Source organism: Colletes gigas, unplaced genomic scaffold (assembly GCF_013123115.1).
Source record: "Colletes gigas isolate AHSC1104 unplaced genomic scaffold, ASM1312311v1 Colletes_gigas_Sc00007, whole genome shotgun sequence".
NCBI classification, from domain to species: domain Eukaryota; kingdom Metazoa; phylum Arthropoda; class Insecta; order Hymenoptera; family Colletidae; genus Colletes; species Colletes gigas.
Genome location: NW_025106636.1, coordinates 4,685,713 through 4,706,273, shown reverse-complemented (window position 1 = coordinate 4,706,273; position 20,561 = coordinate 4,685,713). Strand labels below are relative to the sequence as shown.

At 35.9% G+C, this 20,561-nt stretch overlaps 5 protein-coding genes across 6 annotated transcripts; 2 read left to right on the top strand and 3 right to left on the bottom strand.

Annotated features, from left to right (window-relative positions):
- Positions 1 to 98: 98 nt before the first annotated feature.
- On the bottom strand, positions 99 to 2,339 carry LOC122396513 (39S ribosomal protein L39, mitochondrial). 2 transcript variants are annotated; one of them, XM_043395007.1, is made up of 4 exons: positions 2,294 to 2,339; positions 1,506 to 1,591; positions 1,273 to 1,387; positions 99 to 1,167 (listed from the first exon to the last, which is right to left on the bottom strand). In XM_043395007.1, exons 3-4 carry the CDS (start codon positions 1,281 to 1,283, stop codon positions 168 to 170), a joined length of 1,011 nt encoding a protein of 336 aa, XP_043250942.1. In that variant the 5' UTR covers positions 1,284 to 1,387; positions 1,506 to 1,591; positions 2,294 to 2,339; the 3' UTR covers positions 99 to 167. The 2 variants fall into 2 exon arrangements, with proteins under 2 accessions (XP_043250942.1, XP_043250941.1); XM_043395006.1 differs by lacking the exon at positions 2,294 to 2,339 and having other exon boundaries at positions 1,506 to 1,677.
- Positions 1,980 to 3,147, top strand: LOC122396516 (DNA-directed RNA polymerase III subunit RPC10). Its single transcript, XM_043395010.1, has 2 exons — positions 1,980 to 2,532; positions 3,023 to 3,147. The coding sequence occupies exon 1, from the start codon at positions 2,204 to 2,206 to the stop codon at positions 2,528 to 2,530; it is 327 nt and encodes a 108-aa protein (XP_043250945.1). The 5' UTR covers positions 1,980 to 2,203; the 3' UTR covers positions 2,531 to 2,532; positions 3,023 to 3,147.
- On the top strand, positions 2,450 to 3,932 carry LOC122396515 (yrdC domain-containing protein, mitochondrial). The gene is made up of 2 exons (XM_043395009.1): positions 2,450 to 2,582; positions 3,023 to 3,932. The coding sequence occupies exon 2, from the start codon at positions 3,056 to 3,058 to the stop codon at positions 3,785 to 3,787; it is 732 nt and encodes a 243-aa protein (XP_043250944.1). The 5' UTR covers positions 2,450 to 2,582; positions 3,023 to 3,055; the 3' UTR covers positions 3,788 to 3,932.
- Positions 3,933 to 4,006: 74 nt separating this feature from the next.
- LOC122396511 (protein Lilipod) lies at positions 4,007 to 15,974 on the bottom strand. The gene is made up of 9 exons (XM_043395000.1): positions 15,629 to 15,974; positions 8,810 to 9,074; positions 8,618 to 8,721; positions 8,375 to 8,501; positions 8,229 to 8,297; positions 8,011 to 8,140; positions 7,592 to 7,940; positions 7,258 to 7,489; positions 4,007 to 5,804 (listed from the first exon to the last, which is right to left on the bottom strand). The coding sequence occupies exons 1-9, from the start codon at positions 15,686 to 15,688 to the stop codon at positions 5,566 to 5,568; spliced, it is 1,575 nt and encodes a 524-aa protein (XP_043250935.1). The 5' UTR covers positions 15,689 to 15,974; the 3' UTR covers positions 4,007 to 5,565.
- A 1,285-nt stretch (positions 15,975 to 17,259) lies between these two features.
- LOC122396514 (ubiquitin thioesterase OTU1) lies at positions 17,260 to 20,096 on the bottom strand. The gene is made up of 3 exons (XM_043395008.1): positions 19,460 to 20,096; positions 18,243 to 18,559; positions 17,260 to 18,147 (listed from the first exon to the last, which is right to left on the bottom strand). Exons 1-3 carry the CDS (start codon positions 19,851 to 19,853, stop codon positions 17,929 to 17,931), a joined length of 930 nt encoding a protein of 309 aa, XP_043250943.1. The 5' UTR covers positions 19,854 to 20,096; the 3' UTR covers positions 17,260 to 17,928.
- Positions 20,097 to 20,561: the final 465 nt, after the last annotated feature.

The window sequence follows — 20,561 nt, the reverse complement described above, 5'->3', positions numbered from 1 at the left end:
TTATGCTACTTACTATACACGCATATACAAAACCGAACATTTAATAGTTATTCGTAGAAGAGTAATAAAATATGTTGCATATATGTTAGTAGCCCAGATCAGAAGAACTAGAATAAAAACTGCAGAGTATATGTTTTTATTTACACTATACTTTCGAGGTATAAAAATTAATTTGATGCGGACATTTCTATAGGCGGAGACTCTATTACCTCTTCGTCTACCATCTGCGGCATCCACCTCATCTCGTTCAATTTTCTAGCACGGTTTTCTAATATGCTGTACGCGTAATGATTCAGAAGAATTCCTTTGGGTAATGCTATGGCTTGAAATCTATAAATATTGTCCGAATTCGGTAACTTGTGGACAACGGCGATCGTGCAGCGTCCTATTAAAGATGTATTGCCTACCATCGGGCCTTTACTAATATCTATATGATCTCCTACTCTGTACAATGTGATTTTATCATCATTGGCTCTTGCGATATCCGGTATCTGTTGAAACTTGAACGGATTGTCTTGGAACATATCGAGCGCAATCTCTTCCGTAATTTCTATCCTCTCTATGGGCAATTCTTGATTGATCAACTTTACGAATTGGGCCGACATCGCGCGCATTTCCTGGTCCGTGGGCTTCCAATCGGGCAGATCAAGGTACACGTCGTACACGAAATTACCTGATTTTATGTGCGGTACCGGGAAACTGTGCAAATGAACCTGTACATCCGATTTAAATGCAGATTCTATCATGGCGCCTAACAGGAATGAACAGGTTCGCCAAAATGCTATGTTCGCTATATTGTTTTTCGGGCTCTTCATGTTTACCAACTGCAATCGGCAATCGGATACCAAAGGTCTGTGCATATCCCACGGAAAATCGTCGACCAAAGCGATGGCGGACACTCTTACAACACCTTCGGAGATGTGTTTCGCGCAATCGGCGGGCGTCGATAAATATTTATTCATTACAAGAGTAATCTCCTCCACGGGAGACTTATAGTTAACTTCTATCTTCTCTATCCTCCCAACGAGGTCCCTCTGCCTTTTCTTCTCCTTCTCAAATATCTGATTTCTCCTTTCCTTTACTTCGGCTTTCGACAGTATGCTGCTGCATCTTAATTGTGCGTGAGATGTTTGTAATCTCAAAACGTTGAAGCAGAAACTTCTGCACCTAAAATAATAATATTCTGTTACAGACCCCAGTGCCAAGAGGCTTGCAGAAAAGAATCTTAGTAAATGTGTTAATTGGAGTTATTTTAACAATTTATGAACATACCTTTGAAACATATTGAAATGTATGAATTTGAAGCTTCTTGGAAAAAGAACCTACATATACAATCAGACTTCTAGATCTTGGTTTTCCTTTCTTCCTTTAGTTGACAATATGGCGTCTAAAAATATAAACCAACAATTTATTTATCAATTAAACAAACAAGAACAAGTTCTAGTAGGACTTGGGTATAAAATTGTTAATCAATAGCGATTGATAAGTCTCAACCTGATACGTACACGATCGCTACGATACACCGGTTATAACGCTATTTCCAAACACACAGTCAGTACACTTGAGATACGTTTTCATATCATCTATCAGTCTGAAAGGCAAAAGATTTGATCAAAATTAAGAACGGTATATGCCTCGATAGTTACAAATGCTTATAAAATTGATGGTTAAATTTATTGTGTTCTTCCACTCGTGTTACTAGCTTGTTAGAAACACTAAATAAGTGTTGGAAAACGGGAAAGCACAAATTACCCACGGAACATATAGGAATACAAAATCTGTCATAGGGTTTTTTTCGAACTTATGATACATTCCTGAATAGAGCGTGAACTCGCGAAAGTGAACAAACCAAATACAATTTTGGTTCCGCGATAAGCTCTTTTTACACATGTTTCATTTTCTGGAGAAGAATATAATCCCTATTGAACTAAAATATTTTGTTCGAATCTAAAATACGATGCGTAGATTATCATTTACTTCGCATCCATTTGCATCTGCCCAAAGCAATTGTTATTCGATGACCAAGAAATTGATTCTAGATATTCGTCGCGACATTCGATGAGTGATCACGTGTAGAACGAAAAAATTAGAAAACATCGTTGGAGTATTTGAACAATTCGAACGTTCCTTGTTTACGATATGGAGAATTAACAATGGCGTATGATTGATAGTTGCTCTAGAAATTAAATCGCATTTTAGCACGATGTTGATGTTTTGTCCGATTTGCGGTAATGTGCTTCAAGTGGAGGAAGCCTTGTCGGGATTACGATTCGCGTGCAACACGTGCCCTTACGTGCTTAATATCGCGAGGAGAATTAGCAGCCGTACGTATCCAAAGCTGAAGGAAGTGGACGACGTGCTGGGCGGAAGCGCCGCTTGGGAGAACGTAGATTCCACGGACGAACGGTGTCCAAAGTGCTCTCACCATCGAGCGTATTTTATGCAAATTCAGACAAGGTCTGCTGACGAGCCTATGACTACGTTTTATAAATGTTGCAATCCTCCATGTGGCCACAACTGGCGCGACTAAAGGTACTCGAATTGTTCAGATCACACGACGGTAACTCGAACCAAGCTTACAGGTTAGAAATATTTCCGACTATTCAATCACAGAGTAAATTTTTAACGACATTTGTCACAATGTTTGGACACTACCATATGTCCAATTAATACACCAGCGTCTGTGAATAAATAGTATCGTAACACGGAACGATATCGATGCGTTATTATGAAAATATCGTCCGGTAGCCGTGAATGTTTTGACAATTGTTTTGACCCACCTGGTGCGTCATTAGCCAAACAAGTGCAATGTACCGTGACTCACGGGTTGAGTCATCAATCTGGAATTTGTTAAAACATTTTGCGCGCAATAATGTGATTTAACTTAAATTTTTATAATTCAAGAACGAAGTTTTTTTTATTCTCTGTGTCTATAATTGTTAATAAAATAATTTTTTTTCATTATCATTAGCACTTTAACGATAACGGATTAATTAACTAATTTTGTATTTTGAAAATACAGTTCTGTTTCGAATACAGCGGAAAGAGAACAACTATGACTAGAGCAGATCTGGGTCCAATGAAGAACATTTTGGATAGAGCTATGGAAGAAATGAATCTATTAGACTCATCTAATAAACATTGGATCTGTAAAGGAAGAAGAAGCTTAGCAGTGGCGGTTACGTTTTTTCGGAAAAATAAAATTATAGCAATTCCAACAGATACGGTATACGGTCTTGCTAGCGTGTGCGAACCCAGTGCAATCAAAAGATTGTACGAAATAAAGGGACGTAACGAGAACAAACCGTTATGCATATCCGTTGGTAATGTAACAGATATACAAAAATGGGGTATTGTAGATCATTTACCACAGCAGTTATTGCCAGATTTATTACCCGGACCATATACAGTTGTTTTGAAACGAACGCCTGCTGTACATCCTTCTCTGAATCCCGGCGTCAATACCATAGGCATAAGAGTTCCAGACTTTCCATTTATAAACAAAATCTCAAATATAATTGGACCATTAGCGCTAACGAGCGCTAATCGAAGCAACGAACCGAGTTGTTTGCATGCTGAAGAATTCCAAAACTTATGGCCCGAATTGGACGGAATATTTTACGATACACGCAGAGCAGGCGATGCGCGCGACATATTCAGAAAAGGTTCCACGATAGTCGATTTATCTTGTCCGAATCGGTACAAAATTATACGCGTTGGAGTCGGGGCACAGTATTTAATTGGAACTGTGGAATGTGCCGGATTAAAGCCATATGATCCTGATTAATTGCATCGTTGATGATTTATTGTTACTCACGTTACAATGTCCAAGCGAGACGGGTATTTTTTAATAGCAATAAACAATTTTACACAACCGAAACTTATGCATATAATTTTGTAAATAATTAATAAATCGTCTGATAATACCAATTATGGTTTATTTATTTTTGGGGAATATATCTTTTTTGTTGATCGAAATACTATCGAAATCGAGCAAGTAATGTTGTAACATCTTTTATTTAATCATCGGTGTGTACAGAGAATTCTCAAACGAGAATTCTAATTTATTACAAATAGTTCCACAAGGTGGCATTATAATAACAAATGTTAAGCAATAGTTTCTATCCTGAGATATCTCTCTAATTAAATTGTGTTAATAATTCATTGGTGAGTACATTGCCAGTGCAAATCCTAACAACATTGTATTGTCTTCTTGACGAGATATATATCACATAATATTGTTTCAATATATTATCATTTTACTGACTAAGTAAATGTTTATGAATGCTATCGATATAAATATGAAACACAATCAAAGGGGCGTCGAGACAAGTGTTTAAAGTAAATAAATAATAAAACGCTAGCTTTCAGTAATGAACTAATAAGAGACAAGTCAGTCGAGACAATAACGTTTGAAGATCTTCTTGCATGTTATTGATACCGTAGTCTACATGCATCATAAAATGCGCATTATTAATTTCCCTATATCATAAGTACATGTACACCGAATATTTATAACGAACACTTGCGAGATACGGTCACGGGTGTCACTTAATAAAATATAATCGATAAAATGCATTTAAACACCACCGTTGAAACGTGACTACCAAACAGAACACAGTGTACGTGTGTGACCATATTTGTGAATTTCACTATGGAGGTATGTATAGTACCAATAAAGCTGTGAATAACTTTATCCGATTACAAATCGTTAATTAGGCACGCCAAAAGTTACACCTATATTTATGTACCCATAAATCAGTTTACCTGTTAAAAATTAATAAATCAACGCAACCAATGTCCACGTGTTCTTTAAAATACATGCACATTCGAAGGACATACATTTTTAACAAAAAAAAAAAACACTCGAGAATATTTTCAAAACGTTTTTTTACATAGATGTGGTTTTTTTTTGAACCTCCTTTGGATCTTTTAGTTTAAAATGCACATTGCGAGTTTCTGTATATCAACAGTAAGAAAGTACATATAATATGTGTATACATACATAATGTACAACACACACTCGTGCACACGCGCGCGCGCGCGCGCGCACACACACACACACACATGTGTATCCATGGATGTACTAACCACTACAATAAAAATTCACGTATTCACTCGAGACTTGCACACGTATCTTTATCACAATACTGCGTTGCCATTGATGCGAGTTAATTATATGTCAACTCACATAAGATTGGTATGTATACTTTCGGTAAATAATTATTAAAATAGCGATCATATAATAAATAATCAATATAATTATTAACACGCACACGCACACGCATAAATGTGTGACAACATAAGTGTCGTATGGGATATTCGTAACTGGCCTCTCGTCAAACATCTCACAAAGTTCAATCAAACTTCTCGAACACTCGAACTCATCCCGTTACCTTTTTTAAATAAAAGCATCCAAACCGCCCTCGCAAACATGCATACCGTTACGTCGCGCAATTTCCATTCCGATCACTAGACATTATGCAAATAAAATTTTCTGTCTTTATTTACTTTTAATTCTAAATTTGTAAATATTCTTTTTTTCCGTTTACAGTGTAAGTCAGTCTAATCATCTTTCGTAGAAAACGTTCCTACCGAGCCTTTCTTACCTTCGCTTTTAAATATCCCTACCAGGCTACTCCTTAATCTTGCGTAAATTTCTTTGCAGACCGTTGACGTGAATTTGGTCATTAAGCAGCCGATCGCTGCGGTAGCGAAGATCAAATTATACAACAATACTAGTTTGAAGTTACCAAGCCACTCGATGCGCCCAAAATCACCGAGCAAATCAAAGTTCGTCATGCCTAGAACGAATTACAGAAGAATGTTATCGGAGTTACGTATATTTTTTCAGTTCGCCACCCATAGTTATCCCCCCCCCCGCCCTCTGCTCTTCAGAGATATTCCATTTTATTAATTCGAATTTTTTGTGTTTCAGGACAAATTTGGAAACGGATTTTTCTATATGTAGACTGCAAAGATTAGCTTGAAGCTATCAGTTCTACACATTGGGATGTTTTGGAATCTACTTTATGACGTTAATTATGGAATAACATAACAGTGAAGGTATTAAGGTGTCCCGTTTTTAACATATATAATAGGCAGCGAACTTGTTAACACTTTGACTGCCACGCAACACTTCATAGAAATTGATCTTTTATTTTCGACGTTCCAATGAAAATTTTTAATCGTTCAATGGACCACAAAGTGTCAATTTTCATTCGACTCTTACAATTGTAAGTAGATCAAGCGCTCTGGTCACCGTGTTCGACCAACCGTGGGAAAAATTTTAATGGAGGGATTCTAGAGGCGAAAATAAGACGAAAATCAAGAATACCAATTTGTTGATGGAGGGTTCGCTAAAAAGTTATTAACAATTAAATTAAAAAATTTCAAATCATTCTGGAAAAATTATTTTCTATTACGGGGGTCAATTATAGTCATTTTTGGTCATTAGACATACCCTCGAAATCCTACCCACTTCCGAGAAAAAAAATTCGAGAATCGGTGAAATTTTTCGACTAAATTTGAAAATTTCAAATCGTTCTGGAAAAATTATTTTCGGTTCCGGGGATCAATTATAATCATTTTTGGTCATTAGACATACCCCCGAAATCCTACCCACTTTCGAGAAAAAAAATTCGAGAATGGGTGCAATTTTTCGACGAAATTAAAAAATTTCAAATCATTCTGGAAAAATTATTTTCGGTTGCGGAGGTCAATTATAATCATTTTTGGTGAATAGACATACCCCCGAATTCCTATCCACTTTCGAGAAAAAAATTCGAGAATGGGTGGAATTTTGTCGAAAAATTCAAAAATTTCAAATCATTCTGGAAAAATTATTTTCTATTACGGGGGTCAATTATAATCATTTTTGGTCATTGGACATACCCTCGAAATCCTACCCGCTTTCTAGAAAAAAATTCGTGAAGGTGTGAAATTTTTCGACGGTAAAAAAAAATTCAAATCTTTTTGGAAAAATTATTTTCGATCGCGGGGGTCAATTACAATCATTTTTTATGCCCAGACCTACCCCCGAAATTCTGCGCATTTTCCAGAAAAAAATTCAGTACGGGCTGAACTTTGAGCGTTAATAACTTTTTAACAAAGCCTCCATCAAGAAATTGTTATTATTGATTTTCGTGTTATTTTCGCCTCTAGAATCCCCCATTAAAATTTTTCCCAGGGGTGGTTGAACGTCCTGCACGATCAAAGTGTTAACCAATATAGTTGTATCAAAGAAATAAAATTTACCCAATATCCGTGACAACAGTGGCAATGCGGAGCTCAGTACAAGAAGTAGAGCACAATTTGCAATAACGTGTGTGAGCGGTGTGGAATGAAACCGTGGCTGAACGCGCCTAACACCCGGAAGGGTGTACAGGCCTATCGCGCTTGTCGCTGCTAGATACAAAATAACTGCCACCTCGACAGTTGCTCCGATGGGGCCGAGCTTCGACAACGAGCTGATGCCCAGCGTGAATTGCTAAAAAGTTCATTACATCGAGCTAAGTTCATTTCATCTGCTAACATTGGTAATAAAAATATCCTTCATTCTCGTAACAAGTAACATTGTATCTATACGAACCCTGGTGCTCAAAGGCAGCGCCTTGATACCGACAAGAAGCTCTAACGTGTTTTGAACTGCTAGCAGGGCCGTGGCAGTGGAAAGCATAAGTAACGCTAGCATGGCCAATGGATACAGCAATGTGCGCCGAACCCACCAGGTTCGTCTTTGCTGGTCCAAGATGTTTCTTCGTTTTTGGATGTCTTCTAATCGCTGAGTCAATCCACGCTGCAGAGCACCGTTCCTCAGGCACATCAGGCTCGGATTTACGTTAAGAAGTTCATCGTCTTCGAGCGTCGAGTAGCAAGCTGGTATCGACATGGGCACTGGCGAAACGTAGGATTTTCCCGTAGCTTTCGCGTGCTCCAGTCTATGATAGGTACGGTGTACATTGATTATTATTAAACCAATTTACAGTTTAACGACTGTTGTTAACCAACCTTCTTTGAATACAATCCTCCTCCAGCCTGTATGCGAAAAATTCTTCGTCTAAATTTTTTAGGAACTGTGGCTTCACAAGAAACGAGCCAACCACCCCAAATAATCGTACAAATCCCATGGGAGTACATACTGCAACAAGCATAAATTTTTATTTCCCCTACAGTGATTCAAGATTGTCTCTGGTAGTTCTATCGGTGATAATTGAAAAAGTACTTACATAATAACATAACAACTCCAAGAAATGAAACGCAAGAGTAAAGGAAAGGTAAATAGTATGTCCATAAATCTGTAATATAAGACGTCTTTATAGCAGATACGTTCATGACAAAGGGAAAAAGTATGACATTGTACAATTATACTTACTGAGCAACGTGTGAAGGCTGGACTTTTGATAATCTATGAGCGCCGATAAAACATATGTCATTCCTAATACAAGTGTTCCGAGTAAACAAAGGACCGTCACAGTTTCATAAACTCTAGCCATTACACCCTGCAACGAAGAACATTTTCAAACGACGTGGACACGTAACGGACAAAAACTACTACCAACACTTTGACAGTCATCACTTTGACTTTACATCACTTTGACTTATTGATTGATCTTACCTTTCTATATCCGACGAATCCTTCCGACTCCGTAAACAAATAGGCGAATGGTAGAAACACGAAGAGAGATAAATTCGAGAAGAGGAACACATGATTCCATAGACCTGATTGCCAAAAACGAATTAAAACCTTTTACAGAAGCTCTCTGTCGCGCGAGAGTAAATAAAAGGATCGGTGAAAAAGTTTTCGTACCTTGAATGAGCGAGCTATTAAGCCACTTAACGTAATAGCTGTTCGGGTATAAAATGAGTACTTCGTTGCTAGCGATAGAGACCGGAAGCAATAACGTTGCCCCAACAGAAACCGCCAAAGCGACAGTACATAGCCAGAGACTGATTCTGTAAACTGTCGCCTCATCTTCGTCCACGGAAAAGTAATCCTCGCGATCTTTCCGGCGAAATTTGGCGATCAATGCATAGCTCGAGGTGTAGAGGACCAAAAACAGCAGGAGAAATATCTGAAATTATATTTAGTACCTGGTCAACAAATTGTACACAATAATTTTTATTTTTCTATCTATACATATAATAAATAATATAATAAATATTATACAGGCTGTCACGTCAACCGTGGGAAAAATTTTTATGGCAGATTCTAGAGGCCAAAATAAGACGAAAATCAAGAATACTAATTTATTAACGAAGGCTTCGTTAAAAAGTTATTAACGTTTAAAGTTCCGCCAGTATTGAATTTTTTTCTCGAAAATGCGCAGGATTTCGGTAGTATGCCTGTTCACCAAAAATAATTGTAATTGACCCCCGCAACCGAAAATAATTTTTCCAGAACGATTTGAAATTTTTTTTTTTCCGACGAAAAATTTCATATCTCGAATTTTTTTCTAGAAAGTGGGTAGGATTTCGGGGGTATGTCTATTCACCAAAAATGATTGTAATTGACCCCTGTAACTAAATATAATTTTTTTAGTATGATTTGAAATTTTTTAAATTCGTCTAAAAATTTCAGTATCTTCTCGAATTTTTTTCTCGAAAATGGGTAGGATTTCGAGGGTATGTCTAATGATAAAAAATAATTATAATTGACACTCGCAACCGAAAATAATTTTTTCAGAACGATTTGAAATTTTTGAATTTAATTGTTAATAACTTTTTAACGAAGCCTCCATCAACAAATTGGTATTCTTGATTTTCGTCTTATTTTGGGCTCTAGAATCCCTCATAAAAATCTTTCCCAGGGTTTGCCGAACACCCTGTATATTATACATAATATTTATTATATTAATTTAATCGTTTTAAATAACCTAAATATTCTATTATCAATTCAATAATTGATATTAATAAAAAACATATAAATGTAATTATTGAAATTGAAGATATTAATTCTCCAATAAAAAGAAGTTATTGATGAAATTAAAAAAATTATTAGAAAATGGCAACAGCCAAAAATAAGTATTTAAAAAATATTGTTAGAAAATCAATCGAGGAGAAACGATTAAACGTTGAAAATAATTACAAGTTAATATTTCGAAAGGAATCTTTCGACACCATTTAGTAAGGATGGCGTTAATATTGTGTGTTTATCGAGCGCGTGCTTCATGTTTCGTGTCGTACGAGTTCAAAGGAACACGAACTGGCGTGCGATGTATTCATTAAACGATCGTTGATGCGTGCCATTCAACGAAAATTGTATCTAAACGTGGACTTATGATTGACGCGCGTGGCGCAACGACGCGATTCAACTTTTCACCACTGCAGTGTTACATAAATCTAAAACAATATACACGTTACAATCGAGCCAAACGTTTATTGCGTTACGGTAAATTAAAAAATTCAGACGAACACCTGTACATGTGGCTTTTTACGATCCAAATACGGATTAAGATAATTTTACATCCTTGCACGATACGTGCATCTGACGAGTAGACGAATAAATCAGGAGCGAGATACGGAAAATAATTCGTCGAATAAATCGATTACGAAACAAAAAGTACCGTGTGTCGAAACAAGTGTCTCGAGTGTTGGTATTGTAATCAGCGATAGATTTAGGGTAGATTAGATTGGTTCGATAATTTGGTACCATGGAAACGAAAATTTCAACATTTCAAGAAGCATTGAAAGAATACTGCGAACCACGTATTTTATGAGATCTTTATTAACAATTTTTTCGTGCTTATAGTTCGTAGATTTGTAACGTTGGCCACCGGTGACCGTCATGGCGGCCGACGTGTTAAACAGCTCGTTCTGCGCCACTTATTTCACCGTTTACGGAATACTTTCGACTTTTGTTTGATTTACCACGAGTGACTGGTGCTCGCGAGTACAGTAACGAGGTTATGTTGGAAGATAGAAAATAACTGTTCCGTCGGTCAAAGTATTCAGGCCATCGGTAGATTATTTTGCTTTGAATCTAATCGAAAAATGTCCGCGGTACGCGCAGATAACAATTGGTAACTGTAAGAAGGAAGACGGAAATCGCGTATTATAAAATTATTCGGTCGTTTCCAGCGTTTCGAACGAGACATTGCCACGCAAGCCTGAGTCTCTGTTACAAAACACTTCCGTATATTGCTCTTGGTTATCAGGCACGCTTGCATTAATTTTCCATCTCCTACGCCTCCCCTAAACGCGTCACATAATGCGTACATGGCATTTCCTTTTAAAAAACGATACACGAACAACGTGCTTATTGGCTGCCAGCAATGAAAACATTAATACCAAAGTAGCTATTAACCTTTTGTGATTCGAAAATATTTTTTATACTTTGTATCTTTATTTGTTGCAGTAATATTGCGTTAATATTTAATTACAGAAGCAAAGTAAATAACATTTTTAATTTAAAATTAGTCTTCTATAAGAACAATACAATCAAATGAAAGTTAGGGAACGATTAAGAACGAATAAACCGTTTTATTTTTATTATAAACGAAATATAACAAGCATCAAAATTGTAATACTAGTAATCAGTATTAATGACTTTAAATGCTCGATTCTTCGTATCGCGAACCAATCTTTTCAGCGTCTTTTTGTTAAATCAGTGTTATCGATTACTTATCTTTGCATATGCAGCGTCGACACAAAGACAGCAATGGAAATTAATTTACGATTAATTACAATAAAATTATTATGAAACAATTTTAATATTAAAAAAAAAATTAGCTACGAACTTAAAATTATGATTGATTTTCAATTCGATCCATGGAATTTTATTGGTTGAAATTGTGCTGCGCTTGAATTAAATAAATCGTGTCTCGTATTTTTTCCTGTTATTTTTTATCTCGACGTGCATAAACAAATAGGAAGATAGCATAATCGTAAAGAATACAAACTACCTATTGTTTACAATTTCTTGACCGCCGTAATCTACGTTCGTATTGTTTTTCAACGGACACGAATCCGAGTTACTGCCACGTGTCAATTGCACGTCGCTAAAGCGTTAAAGTTACAAGGAGAAACCGCTAACATCCGAAGTGCGTTGTCCTCCTCTAAGAATAAGAAGCGTGCCCCCTTCGTTCACGTTATTCGCGTCGATCCTAGCTTGCCAACGGCATACAAATTCTCAATCTTAAATCTCTTTGCATATTTATCCCTTATCTTCCGTATGTACGCGCAACCAACAACACGTACGTGCCTTGGTAATGAATGATAAAGAAAAATTGTACAAAATGATCTCTAATTATCAGCAAACCCCATCTATTTGACTTATTAATCAGACGAACAACACTTTTACGACTGTTTTGTTCCACGATTGGCAGACTTCATTTTACACATTGACTTATCGAGGCGGCCATTTATTAAATTTAATTTTTTTGATACTAATTAATACGGTACAAAGTAGGGTTCGGCGACCCCTAGGAAAATTTTAATGGGAGATTCTAGAGGCCAAAATAAGACGAAAATCAAGAATACCAATTTATTAATGGAGGCTTTGTTAAAAAGTTATTAACGTTTAAAATTCCGCTCGTAATGAATTTTTTTCTCGAAAATGCGCAGGATTTCGGGGGTATGTCTATTCACCGAAATTGATTGTAATCGACCCCCGCGACCGAAAATAATTTTTCCAGAACGATTTGAAATTTTTGAATTTTGTCAAAAAATTTCATCCATTCTCGAATTTTTTTCTCGAAAGTGAGTAGGAATTCGAGGCTATATCTAATGACCAAAAATAATTATAATTGACCCCCGCATCCGAAAATAATTTTTCCAGAACGGTTTGAAATTTTTGAATTTTGTCAAAAAATTTCACCCATTCTCGAATTTTTTTCTCGAACGTGGGTAGGATTTCGAGGATATATCTAATGACCAAAATTGATTATAATTGACCCCCGCAACCGAAAATAATTTTTCCAGAACGATTTGAAATTTTTGAATTTTGTCAAAAAATTTCACCCATTCTCGAATTTTTTTCTCGAACGTGGGTGGGATTTCGAGGATATATCTAATGACCAAAATTGATTATAATTGACCCCCGCAACCGAAAATAATTTTTCCAGAACGATTTGAAATTTTTGAATTTTGTCAAAAAATTTCACCCATTCTCGAATTTTTTTCTCGAACGTGGGTGGGATTTCGAGGATATATCTAATGACCAAAATTGATTATAATTGACCCCCGCAACCGAAAATAATTTTTCCAGAACGATTTGAAATTTTTGAATTTTGTCAAAAAATTTCACCCATTCTCGAATTTTTTTCTCGAACGTGGGTAGGATTTCGAGGATATATCTAATGACCAAAAATAATTATAATTAACCCCTGCATCTGAAAATAATTTTTCCAGACTGATTCGAAATTTTTTTTTTCCCGTCGAAAGATTTCACACTTCGAATTTTTGCTTAATATTCGTAACGACACCGACAACGCGTAACGCGTTAAAAAGTTCCAATTTCGAGAATCGTTCGAGCGGAATCGGGGCACAGAATTCATGAATATTCGCGGCACGAGCTTGGCGATGGAGCTAAAGAAGAAATCGAAAGAATGTAATTGCGCGATACGGGCAAAGTAAATTTGACATTAATAAACGGCCGAACTATTGCGATTCAAATAAATTCTGGCAATGCAATTTCCCGATACTATATCACCAGTTTTGATCACGGTCGTGCTATTAAATTTAGTTCAAATTATGTATATAATTCGAATATAACAATATTTACGAGCTCTGTAATTATAACTCTTCAAATTAACGGGGTACGTAAATCTAGCGACCAGTGTTTAATCGCTAATGTCGTCCACCACGGTACATTGTAATTCGAACGTTTGAAAAAGATAAGTTCCCAACGTTTTACAACCTAATGACGTGTCTTTGACCCGAACAAATATATTTTTAGCGCTTCTAGATCAAGAACATTGCTGTTGACTCGTCAAGCCTGAAAGGTATTCCACGTACAGCTAGTTGCAAAATTGAACCGTACACTGGTATTAAATCCAGCCTCAACAAAATAGAAGAATGCTTAGTAAGTTTTAACATCTAACTTTATCACACAATTATTAAGTTCTATAATTAAATATATTTTTCAGTATGATCCAGAACGAACAATTAAATCGTGCGTTTTTATCACGCATGTTTGTGCAGAGATGCGCCTTCGACGATGTTTGCCGAATTATCGTTATTATATTCACATTAACGCGAGTAAAATATTTAACGTTTAAATGACAGTCGTTGAAAATTTATACAAAGAGGATTTCAGCTGCAGCGGCTGATTGGAGATGCAACTTGCTTGGTTAGAAACCACTTTTTATAGGGTTACGAAGGTGGAAGGAAAAACCGGTCGGAGATCAGAAGCAATGTCTGGTCAACGACTTCGCGTGAAAGTATTGGGAAAGCATATCGCGAATATAACTGTCTTTCGTCCGTGACTTTTTCGTGCAACAAACGTACCGACGATTATCCAATTAAAGGCCGTTAAAACAGCGCCGCGAGTCAAGGTTGAAGAATACTTAGAACGGTAACGTGACGCCTATATTTCGGTGAAACCCCCCATCGTTTCGGTTGTATTTACAATTGCATCGCGCGACGAGAGACCCCAACGCGCGCGATCTTAGTAAGGCCAAACCGTTTAAGCCGGTCGGTCGAACAGATTCGTATTTACCCAAAAGATACAACTAAATCGCGTTTAGTTTTGCGGTGGCTTCTCTTACGACCCACGCCTCGTAACACCGTATTAACGTGACGTTTTCCATTTGGCAGCTTTGCAACTCGAGCCCCTTTTCATGTAAAAATTACCAATGCAAACACGCAGGATAAAAAAGACTTAACGTTCTATTATTGTAGCCAGCAGAAATGCAAAGAACGATAAGAATACGCTCGTGCTTATAATTAATGAAAATGTTATCGACGACGTTTACGATACGCGATCGAAGTTAACGGTAACTAAACGACTCGAAGTAAACGAAGAAAACTCTGATACTTTTTTTTTACCTTTTATGACTACAGTTTCCTTGCCTTTTTGAACGAAAAATTACGTATCGGTATTGGCTAATGTGCCTTTATGCCCACAGATTTTATTGTTCTTCTCTCATCCCACTTATCTACACAGATTCGTAGCGTCGACACAAAAAAGAAAATGATTGTGTTATCGTCGCGTATTGCACAAATTATATTCTATTATTATCCTTTTGTTCTTGAGCACGTATTTTGACTTAATCGAGATAGGCTTATTTTTAAACGAAATATCAATTTTACAAAGCACAGGAATCGTTAATAACGAAAATGATACGTTTCGCTGGTTTTGATTTAATTTTCAATAAATCAAACATTTATTTATAATTAGAGAAATATCCTTACGAGCAACGTACAATTGACAAGAGCTGAGAAAGAGAGAGAGAGTGAGAGAGGAAAACGTTAGTTCGATAACTTGAAGGTTAGGAATGTAGAACGGAATTTTGTTGACCTTTAATAAAAGTTAGGGAACAGTTTCGTTTAAAAATTAAATACTCGAAGAAGGAGTATTAAAGGAAACATGGTGATCGCAGTAACGTCACAAGGGATTTTAAGAACCCTCGTTAATGGTCGGTGGTTAATAAACAAACAGGCGATTATGGTTACAGCATTTACTCACGATGTTCTCTCGTACGGTGTTGTGAAACAATTGCTCTCTGAGGTCCGCATCATCTTCCATTTTCACCTGTCTGTCAGTAAATTTCTTTCAGCTAAATGTACGGTCGTCGGCAGCAACGACATTTTCTTAAATCAGTAATTTTTCTGTGTAATACACCATGACAAAATTCTCGCGAACGACACACGTATTCACATCATTACGATAGCTTTTGCTTTTCGCGAATTAATTGCAAGAAGCTGTTCTTTCTATTTCTGTGTAAAAAGAATCACATTCCTGTTCCCTTGCTTCTTGTATTGCGTCCACGTAAGAATGTACTTTACACCGCCCAATCACCGCCAACCCTTCGTTATGGTTGGCAGACTACTAAAAACGATGCGCCGCTGTAGTGCAGCGGCTGTGCTTTGGTAAAACCACGCCATCTATCTTTACATATATAGGATGTTTAAAAACACACGCGACACCTTGGAACAAAAAAAAATAGAAAAGTCCTATCGTTTTGTGGCTTAACATTACGTTTTCAAGAGATCAGCCATATTTAACACTAGATTCATGGACATCGATGGCAGATATTTTTATTCAAACTCGTCACGTTAATGGTTACATTAAAATGTAGTTATAGGTGCATTGATCAAGTTAAAGGTAAATTACTAACAAATAATATTTATGACTACCGTAACGTTAGATATGGAATCTGAATCCCGCCAAATTGACAGATTCCCTATATCTAGGGTTAAACAGAACAGAATAGATCGCTTTTAGAAACACAAGAAAAAAGTAAGTATCTAGATTTTGAGTTTTAGGATTCGAGATTTCGATTTCGTGTCTAAAATGTAGGTTTCGACTCTCTTCTACATAATATCAATGAATTTCTAACTATATTTTTAAAATATACGTTTCTTTCTGAATCTAAATTCTGCAATGAATAGTAAGTATAGAGAAGTTCGGTACTTGGCATAACAGAAATATTTTGTTCGATCTAATAAAGATTGCATTACAAGACTAAAAGATTTCGATGGTCAATTGTTCCTAAATGATCGAAATAGCAAGTAATGTAAATAGCTTATTTATTTCACTTTATCGAAAGGATAGAGTTTACAAAATGTATTGTATTGCCATATAAATATAAATATATGAGATTACTAGTTCTTGAGTAACGAAAAATTGCAAATTTCGTTTACTCGGTTCTAATAAATTCGCAATGAATTAGTTACAGGCAATTGCATAATATTGTACTCTGTGTATAATACGGCAATACTATTAACTACGTTCTTATACAGACAAAGAAATAGTGTTAGATCAATAAATTTCTAATAAATATTATACTTTATTAGAAAAATTAAATTTGTTGTTTTATTGGTACTCGTATATTTTTATAGTGACGGTTGAATCAAGTAAAAATCGCAATAACAAAATAATTACTATGTTCTAATGTTACATATATAATATAGTATATTCGGTAGTTAATTTTTATTTAATTATATACCTTTATGTTTTAATTACTATCATGTACATATTTGGACCATAAATTAAACTATTATAGCATAGAGATCAAACCTTTAAGATAACACTCTGTAATTTTCATCAAGTAACACTTTTATTGATAAAAATGTGATGTCAATAGTAATTTATTCTTTTCTTTTGGGAATAGTGGCTTATCGGTGTTAAATTTTCTATTAACAGTGCTAGACTTATTTGCTGTTAAAAGCGAAATTAAGTAAATTGCATTTCACTGTACAATAAATTTAAAAATTTACTTCTATATGGCATGGAACACACTCGCTGCCAATAAAGGCTATGAATTCCGTTTAGGCAAATGTAATCTAATATCACAGATTCTTAATCTCGCTAAAGAGATAATTCGTAACACGTTATTTTCAATACGTTCGTAAGATATTTCCCATTGCAAGAGCGATAAATAAAAAAAAAAATAAAATATGTTTAAACACGTTCATCGAAATTTAAATACATCGATTTCTAATTAATTTAATCACGAATTTTTTTATACCGCAACGAAAGCAACTGTACAGACCTGAAAGATAACAGAAAGTTTTAAGATTTAGTTCCAGGAACCTGATCTTTAGTCAAAATTAAAAACCTGTGTATATTATACGTCTAAACAATCCTCATAGTGCACTGCATATATCTTCTGTCAACAATAAAGTATCCATATCATATAGCTAGTCTGCTTGCAAGCCTCATTTAAAGTAGAAAATTCTGCTCGAGACTTGAATTTAGTAGGATTCTCAAACAGCAGTCTGATTAAATGTAATTGATAATTGGCAAAGGATAGATTTATTTTGCTACGCGGCTACTTCTCCGAAATTCATATGACCCGTCTCTTTAGCGTGTTGTTGAGCAGCCGTTTGACCATTTAATTTAATCTTACAATCATTGCACATTAACGTGAATTTTTGAACATCCGTAAATTGACGACTAGATTTCGCTTCTCTTGCAAGTTCAGCTGCTTCTAATAATATCCTTTCATCCTCCGTGGGAAAGATTGTTTGAATGCTACTACCCTATATACAAATACAAAAATAATTTATTATCGGTATTTTATTGTAATTAAAGGGTTTTTTTTATTTATAATAATATTTATAAGTATTATACGTACATCCAATGGTTCCAAATATAATGGATCATAGTGAATACCATCAAATATTAAAAAGACCCTTTGAGCATAGTGTTGATCTTCTCCAAATCTGTTGATTATGGCATTAATACTATCAATTACTGCTATTTCTAATCCATAGAATTTCGATAATATTGACAATTCTATAGCTCCTCCCCATGAATCAGACTTCATAATCCATTTACAATATTCAGGATTGGGACGACCCAAAAGGCCTTCTGAATATTCTTCCGGATCAGCTGCCACAGCACTTGCTATGATCTCCCTCATGAAACTTGCACAACTGGAGTCAACTTTACCTGAAAGTGTACTATAAGATTACAAGGACCAATGATGGACTGTGTAGATGGCCTCATCAATTTTAATTGCCTTGGAGTACATCATAGGAAGTCATCAAGCAAGTAAAAAATAATTCTTGTTTATCTTTTACGATTTAATTTTTTTAAATTTGAGTTACAACACAAAACTATTTATTATCTTAAAAATGGAAATTCGTAAAAATTCCATGTTTCGAATATACGCGTAATTTTATTGTCCGTGTAGACTAGGATGGACCCTAATTGAAAAAACTTTTTTCAATGTTTTGTGGGTGTAAAAATTTAGCGTAAAAAAATTTCTGCGAATGGACAAATCGATCGTAAAATCAGAGAACGTACCGCAAATTAAGTTTCACCAAAAACGAAGAAATACTCGCTAAATTATGCTATTATTCGTGTTATATATGTATAGATTTTTTATTTATGTTTTATAAATGAACTAAAATACGGGTACAGTAATTACGAAAGTACCGGTGAAACATAGGTTAGGAATGTCCGTGTACTGCAAATTATACGGATTAAAATACGGGTACGTTAATTACCCGGGATACCTATTCAAGATCCCTATTAAATATTACTTTAGAAATACTGGAACAGGAGTATGATAAATTTGCTATAAAATTTATCAAAAGTCATTCTAACCTCGCGGGCCTCGTATAATAATAGATGGTAGGCCAGATTAAATCCTATTCTAGAACGCTCAATGACCTTCCCCCACCAAGATGCTTCAAGGCCGTTAAAATTGCCAAGGTTGTCGACACAGAGCATAATTACCGATTAAAAAGTGTGTATAGAATTCTAAATGCAATAATGCGGAATGTTTCGATATTTTGGCTAGAAATAACATAGGTGCATATATAACTTATATAATAGTGTAGATACCATTGAGTACATAACCGACACTGGTAAACAAGCAAGAGTTATCAGCAGGCACGACTTTTTTCATCAACACACCAGGCGTATCGATGAAATTTTCTTCGTCGATATGAGACCGTCCTATATCCTCAAATTTTTGTTCCCCGTTGTAATGAAGTGGCTTCTCTTCTACGATCAAGGTATCGCCCGAGACGATGCCGCTCTCCTCGATCGTGGCCTTCTCTTTGTTCAGATTAATCGCCTTTGGTGGAAATCCACCGAGAACGTGAAGCGCCCCGACTGGTATTCCCGTTATTTCGGAAAGCTTGGACTTCAATTCGGACACCTTGTCCTTCGGGATCAGTCCGTTCACGACCTTTTGACCTGATTTCGTTTTAACTCTCAACACGAACCCGGCCATCGTTCCACCGCGGATACTGAATCGACTAGAACGAGAATTTTGTCCGATTGTCTGTTGATTAGCTGTTAAAACAGCACCACGACAAAATTTTGCTGGTTTTGAAAACGATGATCATATCACAAATGGAACGCCGCTCTGTTCACTGATAACACATACTTCGCGTATTTATTCCTGCGATATAGACTACCTTTCCCGATTCATTGTACTTAACACGTAACAGAACAACAGCAACCTCCGTTATCGACGAACTTTACTATTGTTATAATAACTGCTTTAGGAACTTTCTCGTCGAAACGTTGGTACTATTTTTTTGCGTCTCTTTTTTGTTAATTTTTTACGATACGGGGCAGACTGAATTATCGTTCGTTCGATTCGTATAAGGATTTCGTGTAAATAAAAGCGTGTGATTGGAAACGAATCTTATTGATTCGTGTGTTGCGTTCAGAGTTCGCGGTTTAGGGGAAAAAGGAGGTGCATTGGTTAGGAAATTTTGTTTATGTGTAGTCCTTCGTCGAGTCGACCTTCTTAGTCTTTTATGGTTTATGACGTAGCTTCTACAGACTGGCCACCAGAGGGCTGAGAATGCACGGTTCTATAGCACTTATCACTATATTAACAATTATGTGTAATCAAACAGCGGATGTGGTTATAACAATATTTATTTCAACAACAATTAACAAAAGTAATGTACTCCTTCTACAAAACACA